We start from the raw sequence: 20,824 nt of genomic DNA, 5'->3' as shown, positions 1-20,824 counted from the left end.
CTCCAAGTTGTTTGGACAGAGGAACCAGGCAGGGGGGTCCTCTGTCCCCTTTGTTATTTGCTTTACATTTAAAGCCACTGACAAAGAAAATAGGGACTCAGAAATGCACAATTGGTATGGTAATCATGAAAAGTTGGCTGAATTTTGCAGATTGTATTATTTTGTACCTGATAAATCTAGAGAAGGACCTCTCAGAGTTGTGGAATATTTTGAGACAGTTTTGAGTCTTTTGGGGAAATAAAATTAATGAAGATAAAACAAAGGTGAGAGCCATAAATTATGCACCCACATACAAATTGGTTCAGCAATGTCATTATCTGTGAGGATATAACACCATTAGGTATTTAGGAGTATGGATTAAAAATGCTTCTATTATGGCAGCTAAGCATATGTGGAAAGAGACTAAACACAAAATAATACAAAAACTGAGAAACTGGAAACTCTTATACACGTATATTGATATCAGACTATAAGCAAAGAGAAAGATACAGAAATCTTAAGTAAAAGATCAGCACTGGTGGGGTGTTTAGTCAAATCTAGAACAGAAGGTGTAGTTAAAAAATAGATAATTATTAACAACTTGTCTGACTATAGAAGGTCCAGTGATTTGGTCTATGAAGACTTTGAGAAAAACCTTGATGGGATTGGGAGGGGCCCTGAAATTTGACAGCATCAATGGGTGACTTGGCAATGTGGGTGTACAGGATTCCCTTGGCAGTGGGGGTCTACAGGATCCTTCAATAAATGTAAATACAACAAACCAAAGTATTAAGCCCTCCAAAGAAACACCCAATAAAAATACCATGGTAGACAGCCACTATGTCTTCATCTGGGCACCCACTACAATGAGCAAATGTAGCAGGTTAGCTTAAGATTCCTCTTGGGAAAATGAAAAGACAACCTGAAATCAAGGCTTCAAAAGTTATAAGAATACAACAGACATCTCAGTGGCACCTTAGCAGATCACTACATGATCAAGTTGCTTGTCATGGGATATCAAAGTAGAATCCTATACTGAAATAAATCAGGCGCATTTTTTTTAAAGTAGGAGCACCTATCACATTACAATTTCTTTTATAAATAAATAAACATACATACACACACACACACACATATATATATATAATATATACACATACATATTTATGCTTCTTCCATTATTAACAATTTTTTTACATTCAGAGCAGTTCCTTAAAACAATCCTCCAAGGAGTTAGAATAGGGCCATTACAGTCCTATGACCTAGCCCCACTCAGTAAAGTTAAACCTCATGCTCAATTTACTAGTGCTCTTTGGGCCACAGAAAAAAAAGTCTAAGCAAAGGTTTCTACTTTCTTGATTGCTGACTTTAAAAATTGGTTGATTCTGTGAGGATTACGAATTAAATAACATTATATTCAGCAGGATGTCCAAGCTGGTGAGGTGGCATGAGCTCCTCCACACTGCTGCCTTCGAAAAGTAAAGTACTGACAGACTACATCAAAGATCTACTCACTATCTAAAATTCCTCGATTATGAATGACTTGGTGGCTTTAAATTTTACATATACCAAAGCCAGTGCCTAAAGATTCCAAGTCACTACAGCATCAGAGGCCTTGTGTGCTTTATCTGTAGCTCTATGTTTCTGGAAGCTGCTCTTCTACAAATATACAATGTGGGGTGAAAGCTCCCCTTAGAGTTCACTGCTGCAATAAGGAATGGTTGCCACAGCACCTACATGCTAATGAACACTGAGAACACACACAACAAAAAAGCATCACTTGTAGACTTAAACAATTCTTAATGGAGAGAACCTTATGCTTCAAGTTTCAGCAAGTTTCTCACCAAGGGTAGATTTGAAATTAATGAAATGTGTGCCAGGTGACCACAGTTTGAATAGCAGCTCCGGTGCTTTTCAGCACAAAAAAGTAGTATTGCCATGTCCAGGGGTGGGGGTGGCAACGTGGCATACATACTCAGGACATATCTGTATGATTTGTTTCCCTACAGGAGAATGAAAAAACAACATTGTGGTGCGATCTGTGGTGGACAAGGTGACCTACTGACAGCAGCCCCTTGCAGAAGTGCAGGGTGGTGCAGCACTGATGTCCACTGCTCAAAACTACTCATAGGGTGTTACTGGGTAATACACAGAGTGGGAAGAAGGAGAAAGCAGCTCTTAGTAGCAGTATGATGCTGTTCCTCCTTGCTGCCCCCATTTCCTCACCAGTTTGGAACATGGGTTGGAGTTAGTCTGGGGGAGGTTAGGTGGGTTCAGTAGACCTGGCAAAAAGTGAAACCTTGGGACTAACTGATGGCCAGCTGTAGGGAGACAAAAATTGTAGCTCTTGTAATTAGACTATTCAGTCTACTTAGGTGTGAATTCATTCCAATTACAGACATAGAAATGATATTTTAGGAAGGGTCCAAAGGAAAAAGAACAATCTTTTTGGTGCATCAACAGATAATGCTGTCCCATACAATGACAAGCTGTGACATTGCATGTGTCTTTCAACACTGAAGAAGCACTTAGATACAAGATAAACAGCTCATGAACTGCTATGGCTATAACACACTTTTACCTTTTGAAGAACAAAATGAGCTGCTCTAATTTAATAAAGCAATTCAATAATGTTTGTTGAAGTCACAAATTACAGTATCATTTTACAGAGATGAAGGCAAGTTCCCCAAAAAGCAGGCAATAGGTTCATAGGTTGGTACTGAGCTATCGACCCGAAGGCATATATTAGCCCAGCCATGTTGTGCGGTATTCACCGCCCCTTTAGTAGTTCCCTAGACCCTTGTACTAGCAGCTAGTACCCTTGGCCCCTATCTAGTAGTGCTGTTGGTGTGATCCCCGGTGTGAACTTTCTGCTACCCATCCACTCATCAAGGTTTATCTTGAAGAGTGATAGTGAGGGGCTCTGTCTTATGTAGATTGGGACCCTGTTCCATAGTAAGGGAAGTCTCTGCGAAGGGAATCTATCCCTCCAGCATGTTCTATTCATTGTTGTGTTGAGGTTTATATCCCTAGAGCGTGTAGCGCGAGTAGATTTGGTTTTGCTAAGATGGAGCATGTTCAACAATTCTGGATTGGACATGGCTCTGTACGTTACACAGAGATCGCCTCTGAGAAAGCGGTATGCAACAGAGAACAGTCTTAGCTTTTTCAATCGTGCTGCATAGGGCAACTGTTTGAGTTTGCTAACTGTTTGATATTTACGACAGTATGGTGGTCTGTCAAGTCTCCCTAATGGTCATCTACATTAATAAAGCAAATATGTATATGTGTACAACCTTGGAATTTGTGTCTTTCGGCTTCTCCCGGTTAGGGGTCGCCACAGCGGAACTCCGGTCCGCTAATGATTGGTAGTGGAATTTTTACGTACCGGGTTACCAGCCCTGACGCACAACCTTCAACAAAGGCACGCCCCATTCACGTATGCCTCCACACAGAAGACGCTCTAACTGAGAATCGAAATGGGACAACGTCTTGCTATGAGGCGACAACACTACCGCAGCACCACCACCGCAGTTATAAATTAAAAAAAAAAAAGGCACTTTATGATGCCAAGGTACTATGTCAAAATTAAGAATAATGAGGAGTTAATTTACGTAAAATTAAAAAGTTCACCATTTGTGAATTCATTCTGTTCAGCCGGTACATGTGAGTTTCCAGATTCCACACAAAGGGATGCTTGCAGTACACAAAATTCCATGATAACATCACATAAAGCATGACGGACTGCATTCCGCAATTTCTCTGTTAGTTGCATCATGCTAGTGTTGCCTTGTTCCCAGATATCAAAGCGCACAAAAATCTGAGGACCTGAAAAACACAAAGAACTTTTTTAATTACGATTCGTTCCTTATAAACAAATAATACTGTTACAGACATGCTTAAACAGAAAACAGCTCAACAGGAACAGATTTTCCAGTGGCAGTATTTAACTCAAATTCTCTCTCACTTTCTTTTTTAATTTTACTCCATTTCTAGTCTCTAGTCTTCTATTTAAATACCTAATAATATAAGTGACTATACTTTAAAAGATTTTTGTACTGGTATGATCAAATATTTTCTTTAGCAATTTTGGCAACATACAAAAGAAACAGAAGTGCTATAGTAACATGGTCCCCCCCACCCCCAACTGCATAAGAGCTTCAATGTGCAAATGTTATTTTTCAGCAACTGGTGACATGATATACTGTTGTTAGTGGTACGTTTTATGAGCTTTAAATTAGTGTGCACCGACAGATCGCAAAGAAAGTCAAATGCACTAATTCTGATGCAATATTAATTACTGACAATATGTGCTGTAATAAAAAAACACAAATGCCAAATGTTTACTTTTAGTGTTGACAGGCTGCAGCAATATGCATGAAGAAAAAGAGAGGATTATGAAATTATAAAGCAATTTACAAATTATACTGCAAAAAATCAAAAGGTAATAGGTCGCTCAGAGTAAGAGCTGTAGTAGTTTCATTTATTCTTCGTTTCTCTGTATCTGGCTTGGTGCTATGTACAACAGTGTTTTTCATCTGGTGCTAAAGCTAGCAGTATCATGCACTGTTCATGAAGAATTAGGCCTTAACACTTTGAAGTTGAAATGTTAACTGTAAATATTAGCCTGTGTTATAATTTTGTTACATACTTTATAGATGCTTGTTTTAAATTGCAAATATATGCAATAAAGAAGAAATAAGTGACCTTGAAAGCATGTGCTCTTTAACATTCTTTAAGAAATACCATTGCTTCATTTTAATTCAGCTGATTTTTGGAATATGAAAACCATTTTTTCAGTTACTGTGATTACAGGATAGAGTTCAGTCAGTGGGGAAGAATGTTTGTTAATTTCTTCTTTTCTTTTCTTTTTTTTTTAACTCTCTCTTTACTGTCCCACATTATATCATAATTTTGGCTCTCAAAAGCCAACCCCTATACTACAGAAAGATGGTAATTTACAACAGTGTCCAGTAAAACATATTAGTATAAACCGTTAATAATTAGTAGTACATGCAGGGTGCTGATTACACTCCAAAATGAGGAAAAAGACAACCTTGTTACGCAGCTCTCTGATATAAAAGGATTGTAAGCTTTCAGAGATCTTATGCCCTAGTCTCATGCTAGAACACATTCAGAAGCCACCACAGAAGAGAAGTTAGAAAGCACAGTTGTGTTCCACTTACCATAATTGTAGATGCTCAAGCAGATCAATGTTGCAGTCGTAATCCTGGGGACTTCTTGCCATGCAGAAGCCAGTGACTGGCCCAATTTTCATAGTCTTAGCATCATCCCAAGCTGACGGATATTTTATGACTGTTGTCCGGACGTTGGGGTATAAGAAAAGCATCCGTCAACACCATCTTCTAAGCCAGGAAAGCACTTTGATGCCAGAGGACAGCATGACCTCCTCAACTGTCTGGTCTTTGTAGTGAATGCAAAAGGAAAGAAACAAAGGGAGAAGGTTGGGATGAGCCAAACGGACAATAATAAGAAGTAGGAGACGAGGACCCTATTTAAATGAGGGGCAGGAGGGATGGAGGGAATATGTACTGCAACACTGAGCTACTGGAACATCTACAATTATGGTAACTGGGACACAACTGCACTATGTTCTTCCTTGTCAATGTTGCAGTACTAATCCTTAAGAAGTTTTCCAAAGCTGCTCTGAGGGTGGAGGAAATAAAGTAGTGTTTTTACGAAATAATATTTTGTAAGATTGCAGATCCTAACCCTGCCTTGGCCCTTGATGCCTGACCCAAGCTGTAATGTTTTGTGAAGGTGTGAATAGAACTCAAGGTGACTGCCTTTAGGACTGTTTGAGTGGGTACCCTTTAAGGAAGGCAGTGGTATTTGCCCCATGCCTAATGGAGTTGGCTCTAATGTGGCCAGACAGACACTTTCCATAGCGTGTGTAACAGAACCTGATGCAGTTTGTAATCCATTCTGAGATGGATTGCTTTGAAACCGATCAGACCAATTTTCTGTCTGTGACGTATATCAGGAACCGGTCTGCCCTATCTGCAGTCTTTGTTCTGTCCAGGTAGTACCTGATTTGTCTGTGGACATCCAGTGAGTGAAGGAATCATTTCGCCTTGTTCTATGGATTTGGGAAGAAAACTGACATATGGATAGCCAGGTTAAGGCTGAGTTCAGAAACCACCTTGAGCATAAATGAAGAATTAGTTCTGAGGGTTATCCTGTCTTGTGGAAGACAGTGAAGGGCACCATACTCATAAGAGCTTGCAGTCAACAAGACTCTTCTAGCTGAAGTGACAGCTATAAGAAAGGTGCTCTTACAGGTGAACATCTTGAGGGGGCACAGGTAGCTGGTTTGTAATCAGCCCACTCAAAATTGTTTCATGTGAATGTGACAAAGTGAAATTGCTGAAGCATGAACCTTTGTGCTGGGGTAAGAAAGACCATGTTCAAACAAGTGAGAGGGGTAAATCAATACAGAATGAATATTTGCCTCAGCTGGAATAGTCAGTTGGTCGTGTCACCATGTGGATAATCTTTTCCATTTTGCCATGTATGAATTCCTGGTGTTCAGCTTTCTTGCCTCCTTAAGAATAGACAACACCTCCTTAGGATAAGGCACAGAGGTGGGTGTCATGGCCCAATCTTGCAGGCAGCTAGATTGAGAGAAATGTCAAGCTGGAATGGAAAACTGATCCCCTGATTTGGCTGAAAGGTTCTGTGTCCTTTTGGAGGATGTGAAAAGTACAGTTTTGTACCTACCATAAATGTAGATGTCCGAACTGGATAGCATCTGCAGTCATAACAAGTGGGTTGTCCTGTCGTCAGGCAGCCCTGCAGTCGGCCGGATTCCAAAGTCCGGGTCCGGCTTCGGCTGATGTCGCACTCCACCCGACGTCATCTCTGTTGGTCTTCGGGTATAAAAGCATCAGCCGACGCCATTTTCCTCAGTGTTTCTTGCCCCAGATGCCAGTAGCCCTCTTGCAGGCTAAAAATTTGGATAGATGCCAATGTTTCCAAATAGATAGAGGTAAACACAGCAATAAGCATATATGTACATATATACAAACAAATACACCATAAAGACTCCCCCAACGGCTAGCTAATTAGAGGGTAAACACCCTAGGAGTACCACAGAAGGGAAGGAGGGAGGGTAATCCTGACTGCAGATGCTATCCAGTTCGACATCTACATTTATGGTAGGTACAAAACTGTACTATGTCCTTCATGGATGCATCTGCAGTCATAACAAGTGGGTAGAATACCATAGCCAACTAGGGAGGAGGATAAAAGTAGATTATGGTGTGTTTAGGATCCCTTGCAGTACAGCAGTGGCAAACCCTGCTCGGGATCTGGAATATAGAGGCAAATTATAATGCTTGGCAAATGTATGCACGGAGGTCCAAGTAGCCGCCTCAATAATGTCTTTGGTTGCCACTCCCTCAGAAGAAGGCTGTGGTAGTGGCTGTTGCCCTTGTAGAATGAGGTCTTATGTTCTGTGGAATTGGTTTTCCATGGAAGGAGTAACAGCATCGTATGCAATTTCCTATCCATTTGGAGATTGTCTGTTTGGAAATAGCTTTTCCTTCCCTTCCTGTTGCATAGGCTACAAAAAGTTGGTCAGTCTTTCTGCTATTTTTTGTTCTGTCCAAGTAGTAGCGTAGCTGTCTATGTACATCTAAGGTATGCAGTATTCTTTCCCCTCTGTTTTGTGGGTTGGGAAAGAAGGTAGGTAGGTGGATTGCCTGGTTTAAAGACACTCTGGATACCACCTTGGGCATAAATGTAGGATTAGTCCTCATGGACACTCTATCTTGGTGGAAGATTAGGAAGGTTGCACTGCCATTAAGGCCTGTAGTTCTGAAACCCTCCTTGCTGAAGTAATTGCCAGTAGGAAAGCAGTTTTCCATGACAGGTGTTGTAGGTCTGCTGTTGCTGCTGGTTCAAAGGGTGATAGTGTCAACTTTTCTAGCACAAAGTTTAAATCCCAAGCTGGTAATGGTGGTTTCCTTGGAGGTTTTACATTCTTGATTCCTCTGAGGAACTGCCTGAGCAAAGGGTGCAAAAACAGGTGGATCAAGCTGTATTCTGCTGAAATAGCTGATGCATGTATCTTGATGGAGGAGTAGGACAGGCCTGAATGAAGAAGTTCGGCCAGATACTCCAGAATGTTAGGCATATCTATGTTTGACACATCTTTTCCTCTTTCCGTGCTCCAAATGACAAACCTTTTCCATTTTCCAGCATAGTTCCTTCTTGTTGAAGGTCCAGTGCTTCAAGAATAATGTCTTTAACTCTTTGGGAAAGTTCTGGATTAGCTGCTGCTATGTGATGTTCCATGCAGTCAGTTGCAGCGTTTTTAGGTTTGGATGTATGATGCTGTAGTTGTTCTGAGTTAACATCAAAGGCATCAGGGGTATTGGCCACATATTGTTCCAGACATGCTCTTCAGTAGTGGGTACCAGTGTTGTCTTGGCCAGTTTGGAGCTATCAGGATTATCCTTGGACGCTCTTCCTTGATTTTTAGTAGTACCTTGTGTATCAAAGGAAGAGGTGGGAATGCATATGCTGTTAGGCCTTTCCAGTTGAAGGAGAGAGTCCACTTTCCATGCTAGTGGGTGGAATGTCCTTGTGCAGAATTTTTTGAGCTGGTGATTGAGAGGTGATGCGAATAGGTCTATCTGTGGCATTCCCCATTTCTTGAGATGGTCTTGAAGATGTCCGGTGCAGCTTCCATTCGTGGGCATCCGGGTGGTTCTGCTTAATATGTCTGCTAGAGTATTGTCTTTCCCCGTACAAATATTGCCTGTAACTGAATGTTGTAGCTGAGTGCCAGGGTCCACAGCTCCAAGGTCATTCTGCATAGGGGTATGAATGAGTGCCTCCTGTTTGTTGATGTACCACATGACTGTGGTGTTGTCTGTCCTTATCATCAACTGGCCCTCTTTGAGAAATGGTTTGAACTTTTGGATTGCCAGTTTTACTGCCAGCATTTCTTTTAGATTGATGTGCAGGTGAAGTTGATCCTGTGTCCACAATCCTTGCACGCATTTGTCCAGCATGTGGGCCCCCATCCTAGGTCTGAAGCGTCTGTTGTGATGGTCTGGCTTGGTTGACATCTGCGAAAGGGTAGGCCTGGGTTTGACTGGCATGCCTGAGCCCACCATAGAACTCCTGTTTTAAGCATGGAATTAGTGGGATTTCTGTTTCTAGACTGTGTCTGTGTTGGGACCATAAATTCTTTAGGAACCACTGTAGTTTCTCATATGTAGTCTGGCAAATGGGACCAAGATTATGCATGATGCCATGAAGCCCAAGGCCTGTAGAACTTTTCTTGCTGTTAACTTGTTCAGTTTTGTTAGTGCCAAGAAGTAAAGAGGAAGTTCTTTTGTTTTTCTGTAGTCAGGAATGCCATTTGTTGTACTGTGTCCAATTCCTTCAAGAATGTCCTTGTTTGGGATGGTATCAGCCTTGACTTTTGTAAATTGACTGTGTATCCCAGTCCTTGTAGCAAGTAAATGACCCCTAAATCTGTTGTCAGCTTGCTTTTGTTGTCCCCTTGTAGCAGGCAGTCAGCCCAGGTATGGGTAAATTTGAATTCCCTGTAGTCTGCAATGGGCGATTACTGATGCCAGGCATTTTGTGAATACTCTGGGCGCAGTAGATAAGCCAAAGGGCAATGCTGAGAATTGATAGTGCTCTGATCCTGCAAGAAATCTGAGGTATCTTCTGCAGATTGGTCGAATGGGGACGTGCAGGTATGCCTCCTTGAGATCTAGAGTTACCAGCCAAGACTCCTTGCCCAGCATGGGAAGAAGTTGCTGTAGGGTCAGCATTTTGAATTTTGGGACAATGATGTATGTATTTAAGGTGGACAGGTCGAGAATTGGTCTCCAACTTTTTCCTTTCTTGGAACTAGGAATAGTCTGGAGTAGAACCCTTTCCTTGTTCTGCTGTTGGCACTCTTTCCACAGCTCTCATGTTTGCTAACTCCATTATCTGGCTAGAGCCTCTGTTTTTGATTTGGAGGTAGATTTGGCATTCCTCTTTTGACTGGTAAAGTGTGGAATTGAAACCGTAACCTTGATCTATGGTTTGTAAAATCCACTTGTCTTTGTTATGTAGTGCCAGTTCTTTGAAAATAAGGTTAACTTTCCGCCTAGAGGAGCTGCTATTTGTTCCCTGGTAGGCGGATTTAGGATTAAGTCACTGTGGTTGTGCTGATGTAGTGGCAGTGGCTGTGTCTGTGCCTCTGTTGTTACCTTGCCACTGTCGCCCTCTGTAGGCACCTCCTCTGGATTGGTTTCTGCCTCTGGAACGCCTATTCCTGCCCCTTTGAAATTTTGTGGAGTCAGGAAAGGACCATTTTTGGCAGGCCAGTTCCTGCTAAACCTTGGGGTTGAACCTGCAAGAAATCTTTAACAGTTTGAACAGATTTTGCCTTTTCTTCCATTTTCTTCATAACCTGCTGGGCAGGTGTAAAAAAAATTTTTGCCAAAAAAGAAAAAATTACCCTTTTTCATGTCCTTTTTCTTTTTTTTAGAAAACATGCCCTTTTTTTAATTCCCGTATTGGTAAATGAAACCTTTTCATTATGACATTTAAGGATGGTGAAAATGTTGTATTTTTTCCTTTTTTTAAAACCTTTTCTTTCCCAAAAATTATATTTAATTTTTGGGTTTAAAAAAACCCAACCCAACTCGGATTTTAATTTAAACTGCAGTTTTAAAAAATTTGTAGAAAGGTTAATTAATTTTAACATCCAGGGGCTGTTCCTTTTAAAAGGAAAAAGGGAAAATGTTCGCACTCCTTGGAAAAGGGGTTAGTTTCGGGTTTGCAGTGGGCCTGAAATTGAAGAACGGATTAAAACGTTGGGTTTCCCCTTAAAAATTGGAGGCCCAAAATCAATTTTTGGGATCTACCGGGACGAGGAAAGTGAGGCCTTTTTAAATTTTTAATTTCCCCCGCTCGGATTTTTATCTGTTGCCGGCTTGGGGTTGAAAAAAAATGCAAAATCCAAAGGAAAACCCTTTTTGGGGAAGCAGCCCCCCAATGTTTCTTTGTAGTGAATGCAAAAGGAAAGAAACAAAGGGAGAAGGTTGGGATGAGCCAAACGGACAATAATAAGAAGTAGGAGACGAGGACCCTATTTAAATGAGGGGCAGGAGGGATGGAGGGAATATGTACTGCAACACTGAGCTACTGGAACATCTACAATTATGGTAACTGGGACACAACTGCACTATGTTCTTCCTTGTCAATGTTGCAGTACTAATCCTTAAGAAGTTTTCCAAAGCTGCTCTGAGGGTGGAGGAAATATAGTGTTTTTACGAAATAATATTTTGTAAGATTGCAGATCCTAACCCTGCCTTGGCCCTTGATGCCTGACCCAAGCTGTAATGTTTTGTGAAGGTGTGAATAGAACTCAAGGTGACTGCCTTTAGGACTGTTTGAGTGGGTACCCTTTAAGGAAGGCAGTGGTAGTTGCCCCATGCCTAATGGAGTTGGCTCTAATGTGGCCAGACAGACACTTTCCATAGCGTGTGTAACAGAACCTGATGCAGTTTGTAATCCATTTTGAGATGGATTGCTTTGAAACCGATCAGACCAATTTTCTGTCTGTGACGTATATCAGGAACTGGTCTGCCCTATCTGCAGTCTTTGTTCTGTCCAGGTAGTACCTGATTTGTCTGTGGACATCCAGTGAGTGAAGGAATCATTTCGCCTTGTTCTATGGATTTGGGAAGAAAACTGACATATGGATAACCAGGTTAAGGCTGAGTTCAGAAACCACCTTGAGCATAAATGAAGAATTAGTTCTGAGGGTTATCCTGTCTTGTGGAAGACAGTGAAGGGCACCATACACATAAGAGCTTGCAGTCAACAAGACTCTTCTAGCTGAAGTGACAGCTATAAGAAAGGTGCTCTTACAGGTGAACATCTTGAGGGGGCACAGGTAGCTGGTTTGTAATCAGCCCACTCAAAATTGTTTCATGTGAATGTGACAGAGTGAAATTGCTGAAGCATGAACCTTTGTGCTGGGGTAAGAAAGACCATGTTCAAACAAGTGAGAGGGGTAAATCAATACAGAATGAATATTTGCCTCAGCTGGAATAGTCAGTTGGTCGTGTCACCATGTGGAGAATCTTTTCCATTTTGCCATGTATGAATTCCTGGTGTTCAGCTTTCTTGCCTCCTTAAGAATAGACAACACCTCCTTAGGATAAGGCACAGAGGTGGGTGTCATGGCCCAATCTTGCAGGCAGCTAGATTGAGAGAAATGTCAAGCTGGAATGGAAAACTGATCCCCTGATTTGGCTGAAAAGTTCTGTGTCCTTTTGGAGGATGTGAAACCTCCCCTTGCTGAGTGTGAGTAGTAGAGAGAACCAATGTTGTATGGGCCAGAAGGGGACTACCAGAATTATGCATGATCTGTTAGTTCTGGTCTTGGTGAGAACCCTCAGAATCAAGGGTAATGGTGGAAAAGTATACAAGAATGTCTGGCTCCATGTAAAGGAGAAAGCATCTGTCTTCCAGGCTCCCTCCTGTTGGGTTCTGGAGCGGAAACACAGACGTTGCTTGTTTGGGAGAAAGGCAAATAGGTCTACAGATGGGATTTCCCACAGCTTACTGAGATCTAGGAACACTTCCCTTTTCAACATCCATTCACTTGGGTCTAGCAAGTCTTTGCTGAGGGAATCTGCCAGAATATTGCTGTGGCCTGGTATGTACAATGCAATAATCTGGTAGAATATTGAGAATACTGCTGTGACCTTGTATATATGATGCAAGGAGAGTGATCCCCAAGTCCTGGGCCAGCATCCAGATCTGTCTGGTAAGACTGCACAAGGGATAAGATAAGCTGCCCCACCATTTGTTTATGTACCATATGACTGTGGTATTGTTTGCCCAAATTTGTAGCGTTCCTGGACTCTAGTGCTGTGGGAAAGTTTTTATGGCCAGAAAAACTGATCTATATGCAATTAACTCTGTTTTGAGAACCAAATGCCCTGTACCCCCATTGGACCTAGGTGGGGTTCCCGAGCTACATCTGAACTGTCTGTGGTGATGGACTTCTCTGCCTGAGGCAGAGCGAAGGTTGCTCCTGGGTTGTTTTCTATGGTGGATTTCCACCAAAGGAACTTCTTGAGGCATGGGAGCAAGAGGAGGAGGTTTTCTAGGGGCTGAGATTGTTGTTCCCAGACAGTTTTGAGAAACCACTGAATCTTCCATATGTCAGGCTTTGCTAAAGGGACCATTACGATACATGAAGCCATGTACGCTAGGATCCTTAAGAACTATGTGGCTGAGATAAGTTGTTTTACAAAGAAGTAATTCAAGTACTCTGTGAGGAAGACTATCTTGCCCTGAGGGAGGAATGCCTTCTGTTGCATGGAGTCTATCATGGCTCACAGAAACAGGATCCATGTTTGGAGAGTTATCTGACACTTCTGTATGTTCAACATGAGACCCAACTTTTGAAATCAGTCCACAGACATCTGGATGGCATCTAGGGTCTCTGATGTGGACTTTCCCTGGATGAGACAGTCATCTAGGTCAGGACAGATGTGGATACCCAACGTTCTGCAATATGCTATTAGGGAGCTATGCACTTTGTAAACACTTTTGGGACAGTAGAGAGCCCAAAGGGTAGAGCATAAAACTGTAAGTGGGAGCCTAAGGCTATGAAATGTAAGTATTTTCTGTGGCTAAGAGCTATAGGTACATGAAGGTTGGCATACTTTATGGTGACTGTAACCATGGACGTGTCCTGAAAAATCATGGCCCAAAGCTTTTGCTGAGTAAGCATTATGAATTTTGACATGTAAAGGAGTTTGATTAGCCTTGAAAAATCAAGGATAGGTCTCTAGGCTCCGCCTTTTCTTGGGATCAGGAAGAGTCTTGAATAAAAACCCTTCCCCTTTTGACCTGGTGGAACTGGCCATATAGAACCCTTACCTCAGCAAATCATTGATAATCAGTGGCAAGAGGTTTCTTGCACCTTTGGAGGTCTTGGCATACCCAAAAAGTGGGGGACTGGCGTGAATTGGAGAAAGCACCATTTTTCTATAATGTTGAGAACCTATTAATTCCTTGTAGTGATTTTCCACTGGTTTAATAAGAAGGAAAGCCTGCCTGGGTTCCAGGGGGTTAAGGGGGCAAGAAGGGGAAGCAAATAGTACATCGGTTCTCTATGGCTGGTGTGCTCTTTGGTAGCATCTTATCTCTGAAGATGTTCTGGTTGCGATCTTCTTGACTGCCTTGGTCCTTTTCAAGGGGAGGCATCCCCTTGTCTTGTTGGGTTTATGTTCACTTACTGAAAATAAAAAAAAATGTGAACAGCTAAACCGCGAACAGGAAACAGTGATACGAACATTACCAAACAACAACTTCTACGAAACTAAATACATTGAATGGCCTTAGATGGCCAACATCATGAACACAACCAACCAAGGTGAGAGGGCTGTGCCCCCCACATCCTCCCTTATTATATATACCAACTCCAAGATTGCACTACAGTGGGGAACACAGCAAATTTACATGATTTCCCTTAACTTACCTTATGCATCGTGCTACTTCCTGCTTGTTGGCCAACCATAGCCATTCAATGTATTTATTTTCGTACAAGTCGTTGTCAGTAATGTTCACATTCACTGTTTCCTATTCACAGTTTAGCCATTCGTGTTTTTTTAATTTTCTGTAAGCAAACATAGACCAGTCTTGTATAGGTGGGAAGGGCCAAGGCTTAGAGGGGTAGTCTCTACTGTATCTTGTAGATGGGGACAAGTGGAATTCTTTAACAGTTTCAAATCTGCTTGTCTTTTTTGTCTAGTTTTTCAAAGATTTGTTCATCTACAGGAACTCTTTGCCCAGTGGGGCAACAAATAACTCTGATTTAAACTGGTCTGACAACAGCTGAGTTCTTAGCCAAGCATATCTTGTGTATAACGCATCCTGTGGCAGCTGCCATGCAGAAGCATCTAAGGTATCATAACCACATTTCAAGGTGTGCCGGCTATCTGTAAAGCTTCTTTACCAATGCCCTGCATCTCTGTGTATGAGGTTCTGTCAGACATGGAATCAAGTTGGGTAGTGGAAGTATAGGTTTTCTGGCCAAAGCTGTAGAGGAGACTGCTCTCCCTGTCATTAGGTAATGGATGCCTGGATGGTTGTTTGAGAACTTCTTTGGCAGCTTTAGTGGAGACTACAGAGGGATCAGCTTTAGGATTTTTGTAGAACTATTTGTGTAAGTCAAGTACCCTTTAAAACCTGTTTTCCTAGAGGCAGGAGGTAAGAAATCTGAGTGAAGGGCTATGTCCTCAAACACATAATCTACCAGTATGTGTACTGAGGGATTAGCCAATGGTCAAGGGTAAGGTAAGGCTAATAGTTCCCTGTAGTGTGTTTGAGCTTGGGAGACCTGCTTACTTTCCCCATTTGAAGGCTTCGTTCATTTTACATATCTTGTCCCACAAGGAAAGGCCTTTGGGTGGGGAGGCAGAAGAGTGCGTGTCATCATCAGAGTCCGAATAAGGGTAGGTTTAGGGCTGCAAATGACCTGAGCTGGTGAGATCTTCCTCATCTTCAAAGGATGAGGAGTCTGCTTCTTATAGAAGGCTTATTCCTTTTGATCGCAGCTGGGGAGACTTCGGAAGTCTGCAGAGGTTCTCTGGCTTCACTGAAGGCTGAGAATTCCTGTGCTATCTTAACCAGGTCACAGACTTTGGTCTGTGGCCTAAGGGGCTGAGGGCAGAAGCGAGGCCACAGCAGGTGTATGTTCAGTTTTGGCAGTCATTTGACAGGCATGGCTGAATGATGTGGTTGACAGAACCTAACTTTGAAAGGAATGTCAGAAATCAGTGGACGGGTGAGGTCTCTTTGCAGAACCACATCTTGGATGTCAGAAGCTGATGTCTGAATAGTGGTGTCAGACACGACTAAAGCATGAACGGTGGTACAGCAACAAATCTGCCATGGTGACTGACAAGCCAATGACAGCAAACTTTCTCAGCTTGATCATTCTTTATTAGGCATGTCAGTTATTGTTCTTTAATGACATTACTAAACACCTCTGAAAAGAAGCAAAATGAATATAAAGATACTTCATTTTTCCAATATGATAATAAGTGGTTTCAACCTTAGTTTCAGTTTTTTGAGATGATATAACTTCACAAATTTTCCCTCTGGAGTAACCAACAGTGGAAATTTGCGTTATACTGGAAATGCAAGACTTTACGTTAATTCCAAAATGATGACTGTCTCAGAAAGCTAAGAGAACTTGAAAGACTTCATACATCTGTATAATGTTAGCACCTGTGTTTTATTCACACAACTAAAGAAATAAATATCATACAAGATTAACATTTTAATCTGAATACTAGTAAACATAAGTTTTAACAGTCAGAAAGCCCCTAATATACAATGTATTTTAGCATTAAAACAATAATTATGCTTGTAGACACCTGACAGATAACGGAGCATATGGAACCAGCACCTAGTACTCACTCAAAAATTAAAAAAATCTTAACAGTCATTATGTACACTCTGTACATGTTGCTACACTCTAAATCTCAATCACAAAAGATATAGAACAATCTCATCTAGAATATAAAATCTCTGTAAAAGAATATCTATCAACAAAATGGCCCTGCCCTTGTACCAGTTTTATCACTAAGTCTTACTATTCAAAATGTTGTCCTATCTACAATTTAAAATCTCAATTAAAACACACTTATTAACATAATAGCCCTGCCCTGGTACCAATCCCATTACTAAACCCCTTCTTAGGCAGTCAAACAAAACGAAACATCATATAAATGCTCACACTTTTACTATAACAATCACCTGGCTACAGATCTCAAGTGAATTTTAACTGTTTGGATAAAACATACATATGAATCATTTGCTATTTGCATGCTAAAATTAAACGTGAAAACATATGGTAGCCAGTCTTGTATGGAAAACACCGGGGATCGACACACATTTGTGCAAAAACAGTGTTTGGCCAGCTAGCGGGCTTTTCTTTTCTTTTTATGCTATACTTTGTTCCCATCTGCTCATCATCAGCCCCTCCCTGGCCAATGGGCCCATTTGTTCCCCACCACCAAGGTAAAAGTCAGCTGAGAGGGGCATCATTTAGGTAGCTTTCAAGGATGGTTTGTGAATTTTAATTTTTTTCAGACCTAACATTACACGCACTTGGCTAAGCACAGGAAATGAGAAGAGCAATCGTCTGATGTCCCCCTCAAATCTGCTAGAAGCATTACCGTCAAGCAGCCCCACCCTTACCGCAGTGCATAGGAGGTGGTTTCCCTGGTATCCACCAGGGAAAAGGAATATATCCAGTGTATTCCCAACCCTCCCCACCCCACAGAAAGTGTGAGAGAGCCACACCCCTTTACTCTATCATCTCCCTACCAGGCTCTTCCTTGTGTCAGGGCTGCTAAATGAACCTCAATCACCTGAGTCCTAGTAAAGGCTCCGCCCTCACCATCAAAGAACCATGTTGCCAGGCTTTCCTTTGAAAGGTTAAACTGTGGTGGTAGTCTATGCAGGGGGCTTGCACTTCTGCTAAAATGTTTTACTTGCATAATTTTTTTTTTAATTTCAAATGTTCGATTTCAGAAGCTTTCACTCATTTGCAATCAGAATTGTGCAAGGCAATTAAAAAAATGAGTCAAATACCTATCAGGAAATGGACAGGCACACATACACATGTATATGATTGCATCATCATTGGTTGAAAACACATATGACTGAGAAAAAATGAGCAACAATATAAAACAACTGAATCACAAAACACTGATGTGAGAAAAATTGAGCAACAACATAAAACAACTGAACCACAAAACACTGACAACTTCTGAAGCACAAAACACTGAACTTCTCTCCCACTATCAGTGGACCCCAGCTGCAAAACTGACAGCAAGCTTTGTATGAATAGTAATACTGTTAGGGAAAGAGTTTTAAATAATGTAATGTGTAGGATTAGGGTTAAGAACTGGGGTAGGAGTTGGGTTGCACACATAAATAAAGAGGGCAGGGGCTGCCATCAACTCTACATGGGAAAAGTTCCTCAATCTTTTCTTCAAGGTATTCTACAATACTGCAACATAACTGTGAAAGGAATCAGCTCAGATGACTGTGCAATACAGATCCATAAAGGTGGCCTAACAACTAACCCAGGTAATCACAGACTAATCAGTCTTGCAAGCCTCATCAGCAAAGACATGGAACATATTATAACTAACTTCATAAACTACACCACCATGAATCTTGAACAGACTTGATCCCCAACATTTTGTCTTTTTGAAGGGTAGATCTTGTGTAATGAATCTAGTAAATATCTTAAAATGGGTTACAGAGGCTACAGATGGTGGCCATACAGTACAAACAGTGTATCTTGACCTGGTCAAGGGCTTTGACACCATTCCCCACGGTGGCATCATACAAAAGCTAAATACTTTAAAAATTCAGTGGCAGAAAGGCTCTGGAGTGCTTGGTGCCCAAACCAATCTTTTCTTCAGATCACCTCAAGCAGAATAATGGTTTGGACATGTGGAAGGTACCCTTGAAATTTTGGAAAATGGCCCGTTGTTATATCCTGTGCAGGATATAACTCATACTGCTAATCAATATGAAGAACATCTATTGTTTCTCCTCAGATGTGAAATTTATACAACAGCAGTGTAATTTGACAGCTGCTTTGTTGTATGACTGTTGCTAATGACTTGACTGACTGGTTACCCAACAGCAAAAAACTCAATGGAAAATACCAGGGTAGATGCAATTCATATCTTTTTTTTTTTAATTATGTTTGCAAGGGGCGGTTGGTCCCCTTAATGGCCCCTGCACTTAAATTTTAAAGATGCAAACTGGGGAGTTAAGGAAACACAATCCCTCCTTACAAAAGAAATCAACTATGTATTTGTCTATATCCACCTATCTTGTTATCTGATTTATCAGGGAGATAAAGCAGTCAATAACACCATGTTACAAATTAAGTCAGCTGTTTACCTACCTACTTATATTTAATCTATTTATCAATCCATCTATCTAGTCAAATACAGTAAAGGCAGACTAGGGCAGGATAAAAAAGTGCGTTATCAAGTAACAGTCAACTCTGTTTGCTACTGTAGCCACACTTAAAAATCATCTGCTGAATACTGACAACTGTTCTGGATTAGTACTTATTCTGGGTCCAGTGTTACACGGTGTTTGCTACCTTAGCATCTGGTCTTCTGCACCTATGACACTCTTGATCAGTTTAGCACTCTTTTCTCAATGGTATTTCAAAGTGGAAAAAAATGAGATGAAATCAACTGATAGTGAGATGCCCATCTTTTTGGAAAAGGTAAAAGAAGCATGGAAAAGTGAACACAGAGGGTTTGAGGACTTTCGGTTTGCTACAGCAAGAAACGTTGAGAGGCAATGGCCAAGGATTAAGAGGAAAGGGCTGACTTTTGTGTATGAGAGGTGAGAAATGGGACAGCAATGAATAGAAAACATCAGAGGCTGAGAGTCACATAAAGGCTAAAATCTGGACGGATACATGAAAGTGGAGAGTGTGAGAAAGAAATAAAAATGACAGGGTCAGAGTGGGTCGGATCTGGAAGGGTGGTATTATAGGGAAAGTAGAGATGAAGGAAAGATAACGGGGGGAATATGGTAATAAGGGAATGTATGCGTAAAGGATGACCATAAGGGGGGAGGGGCTAATGATGTGCAAAGATAAAGTGAAGATACACAGCACAAATAAATTGCATAAGGGTACCTGCTGATGTTTTTGGGAAAGGACATATCTGAATTTTAACAGCTGTTCAAAGTGGATGCTACTGTATGAATTCTCCTGTTTGAAACTAATATAATTCAGAAAAAAATCAAATATAAAACAAGTGGGTACTTTTCAATTGCATCTTATCCCCATGCTCACTCAAAAAGATATTCAGTCTAACCTGTATACTATAGCTCCTTCCATATCCACATAACAAAAGCAATTCCATACACAACGGTCTCAAATCAAACCTAGAGTTTTGTAAATTCTGTAGAAGAAAAATCTGAATGAATAACAATTACTTCACTTCAAAAATATCCAAACTGTAGTCTATAACAACTGAATACATTAAAGGGGGAATATAAAGGGTTCTGGGACCAGCCCACCTAACTGGTTATAAAGATACATTAAATAAATAAATAAATTACATAAGGTACAGCTAATGAACTGAAGACTGCAGGAAGAAAAAAGCAACAGTACCTGTATTTTGTGTTGCAGGGTCTGTCTTGCAAACTGTAACCCCAGTAAGGTTTTCAAAGTCGTCATCTTTCAAGATGTCAGCAGCAGTGCCATTTAACTTAGTGGGGGATGTACTCTCCAACTGATTCATTTGTATAAGGATCTTCTGCTCATCCATGAACGATAATGCAATGCAAGCAATCCCTGTGACAGTCACAGACAGAATTTAGAGAAAACAAGCTAGCCAACTGACAAACTGGAAAAAAAATAGCCATGTTAAAAATTATGACTACCTACACTAGTGATAATAAGGAATAGTACAAGAAAAATTTACATTACTTCTCAGAGTTAAAAAAAATACTAACTTTGCTCTGGATCTTAAAACACAACTTTCATGAAAGTTTAAAAATTATAAGTATTAAATTATGGGTGAAGATGCTGAAAACTGTCAAAATTATGAGATTACATTTGACAAAACAACAGGAAGCATACAACTGATGTACTTCAGTTCTGTTGATTTTTTTATTTTAATGTAAATGATAATAGGACTCTCTGGACCCCATATCATACAAAATCAGATAAATATTATTTTGCTTGAGAATGGATTTAGAAAGCAAGATACCAAGTTTCTTT

General features: G+C 40.9%; 1 protein-coding gene across 2 annotated transcripts in view; it reads right to left on the bottom strand.

Moving 5' to 3' along the window:
- The window catches only part of SZT2 (SZT2 subunit of KICSTOR complex), a 3,556,133-nt gene that overhangs the window by 1,335,695 nt on the left and 2,199,614 nt on the right, over positions 1–20,824 (bottom strand). For both annotated transcript variants that reach the window (XM_044085412.1, XM_044085413.1), the window contains exons 50-51: positions 20,213–20,395; positions 3,613–3,807 (exon numbers count right to left, since the gene is read on the bottom strand). In XM_044085412.1, coding sequence (XP_043941347.1) covers positions 3,613–3,807; positions 20,213–20,395 — 378 coding nt within the window. The remainder of the gene's footprint in view (positions 1–3,612; positions 3,808–20,212; positions 20,396–20,824) is intronic.

This window comes from Protopterus annectens, chromosome 10.part0 (assembly GCF_019279795.1).
Source record: "Protopterus annectens isolate FY-2018-M chromosome 10.part0, PAN1.0, whole genome shotgun sequence".
In the NCBI taxonomy this organism is placed as follows: Eukaryota; Metazoa; Chordata; order Ceratodontiformes; family Protopteridae; genus Protopterus; species Protopterus annectens.
This window is presented reverse-complemented; position numbering and strand designations above follow the sequence as displayed.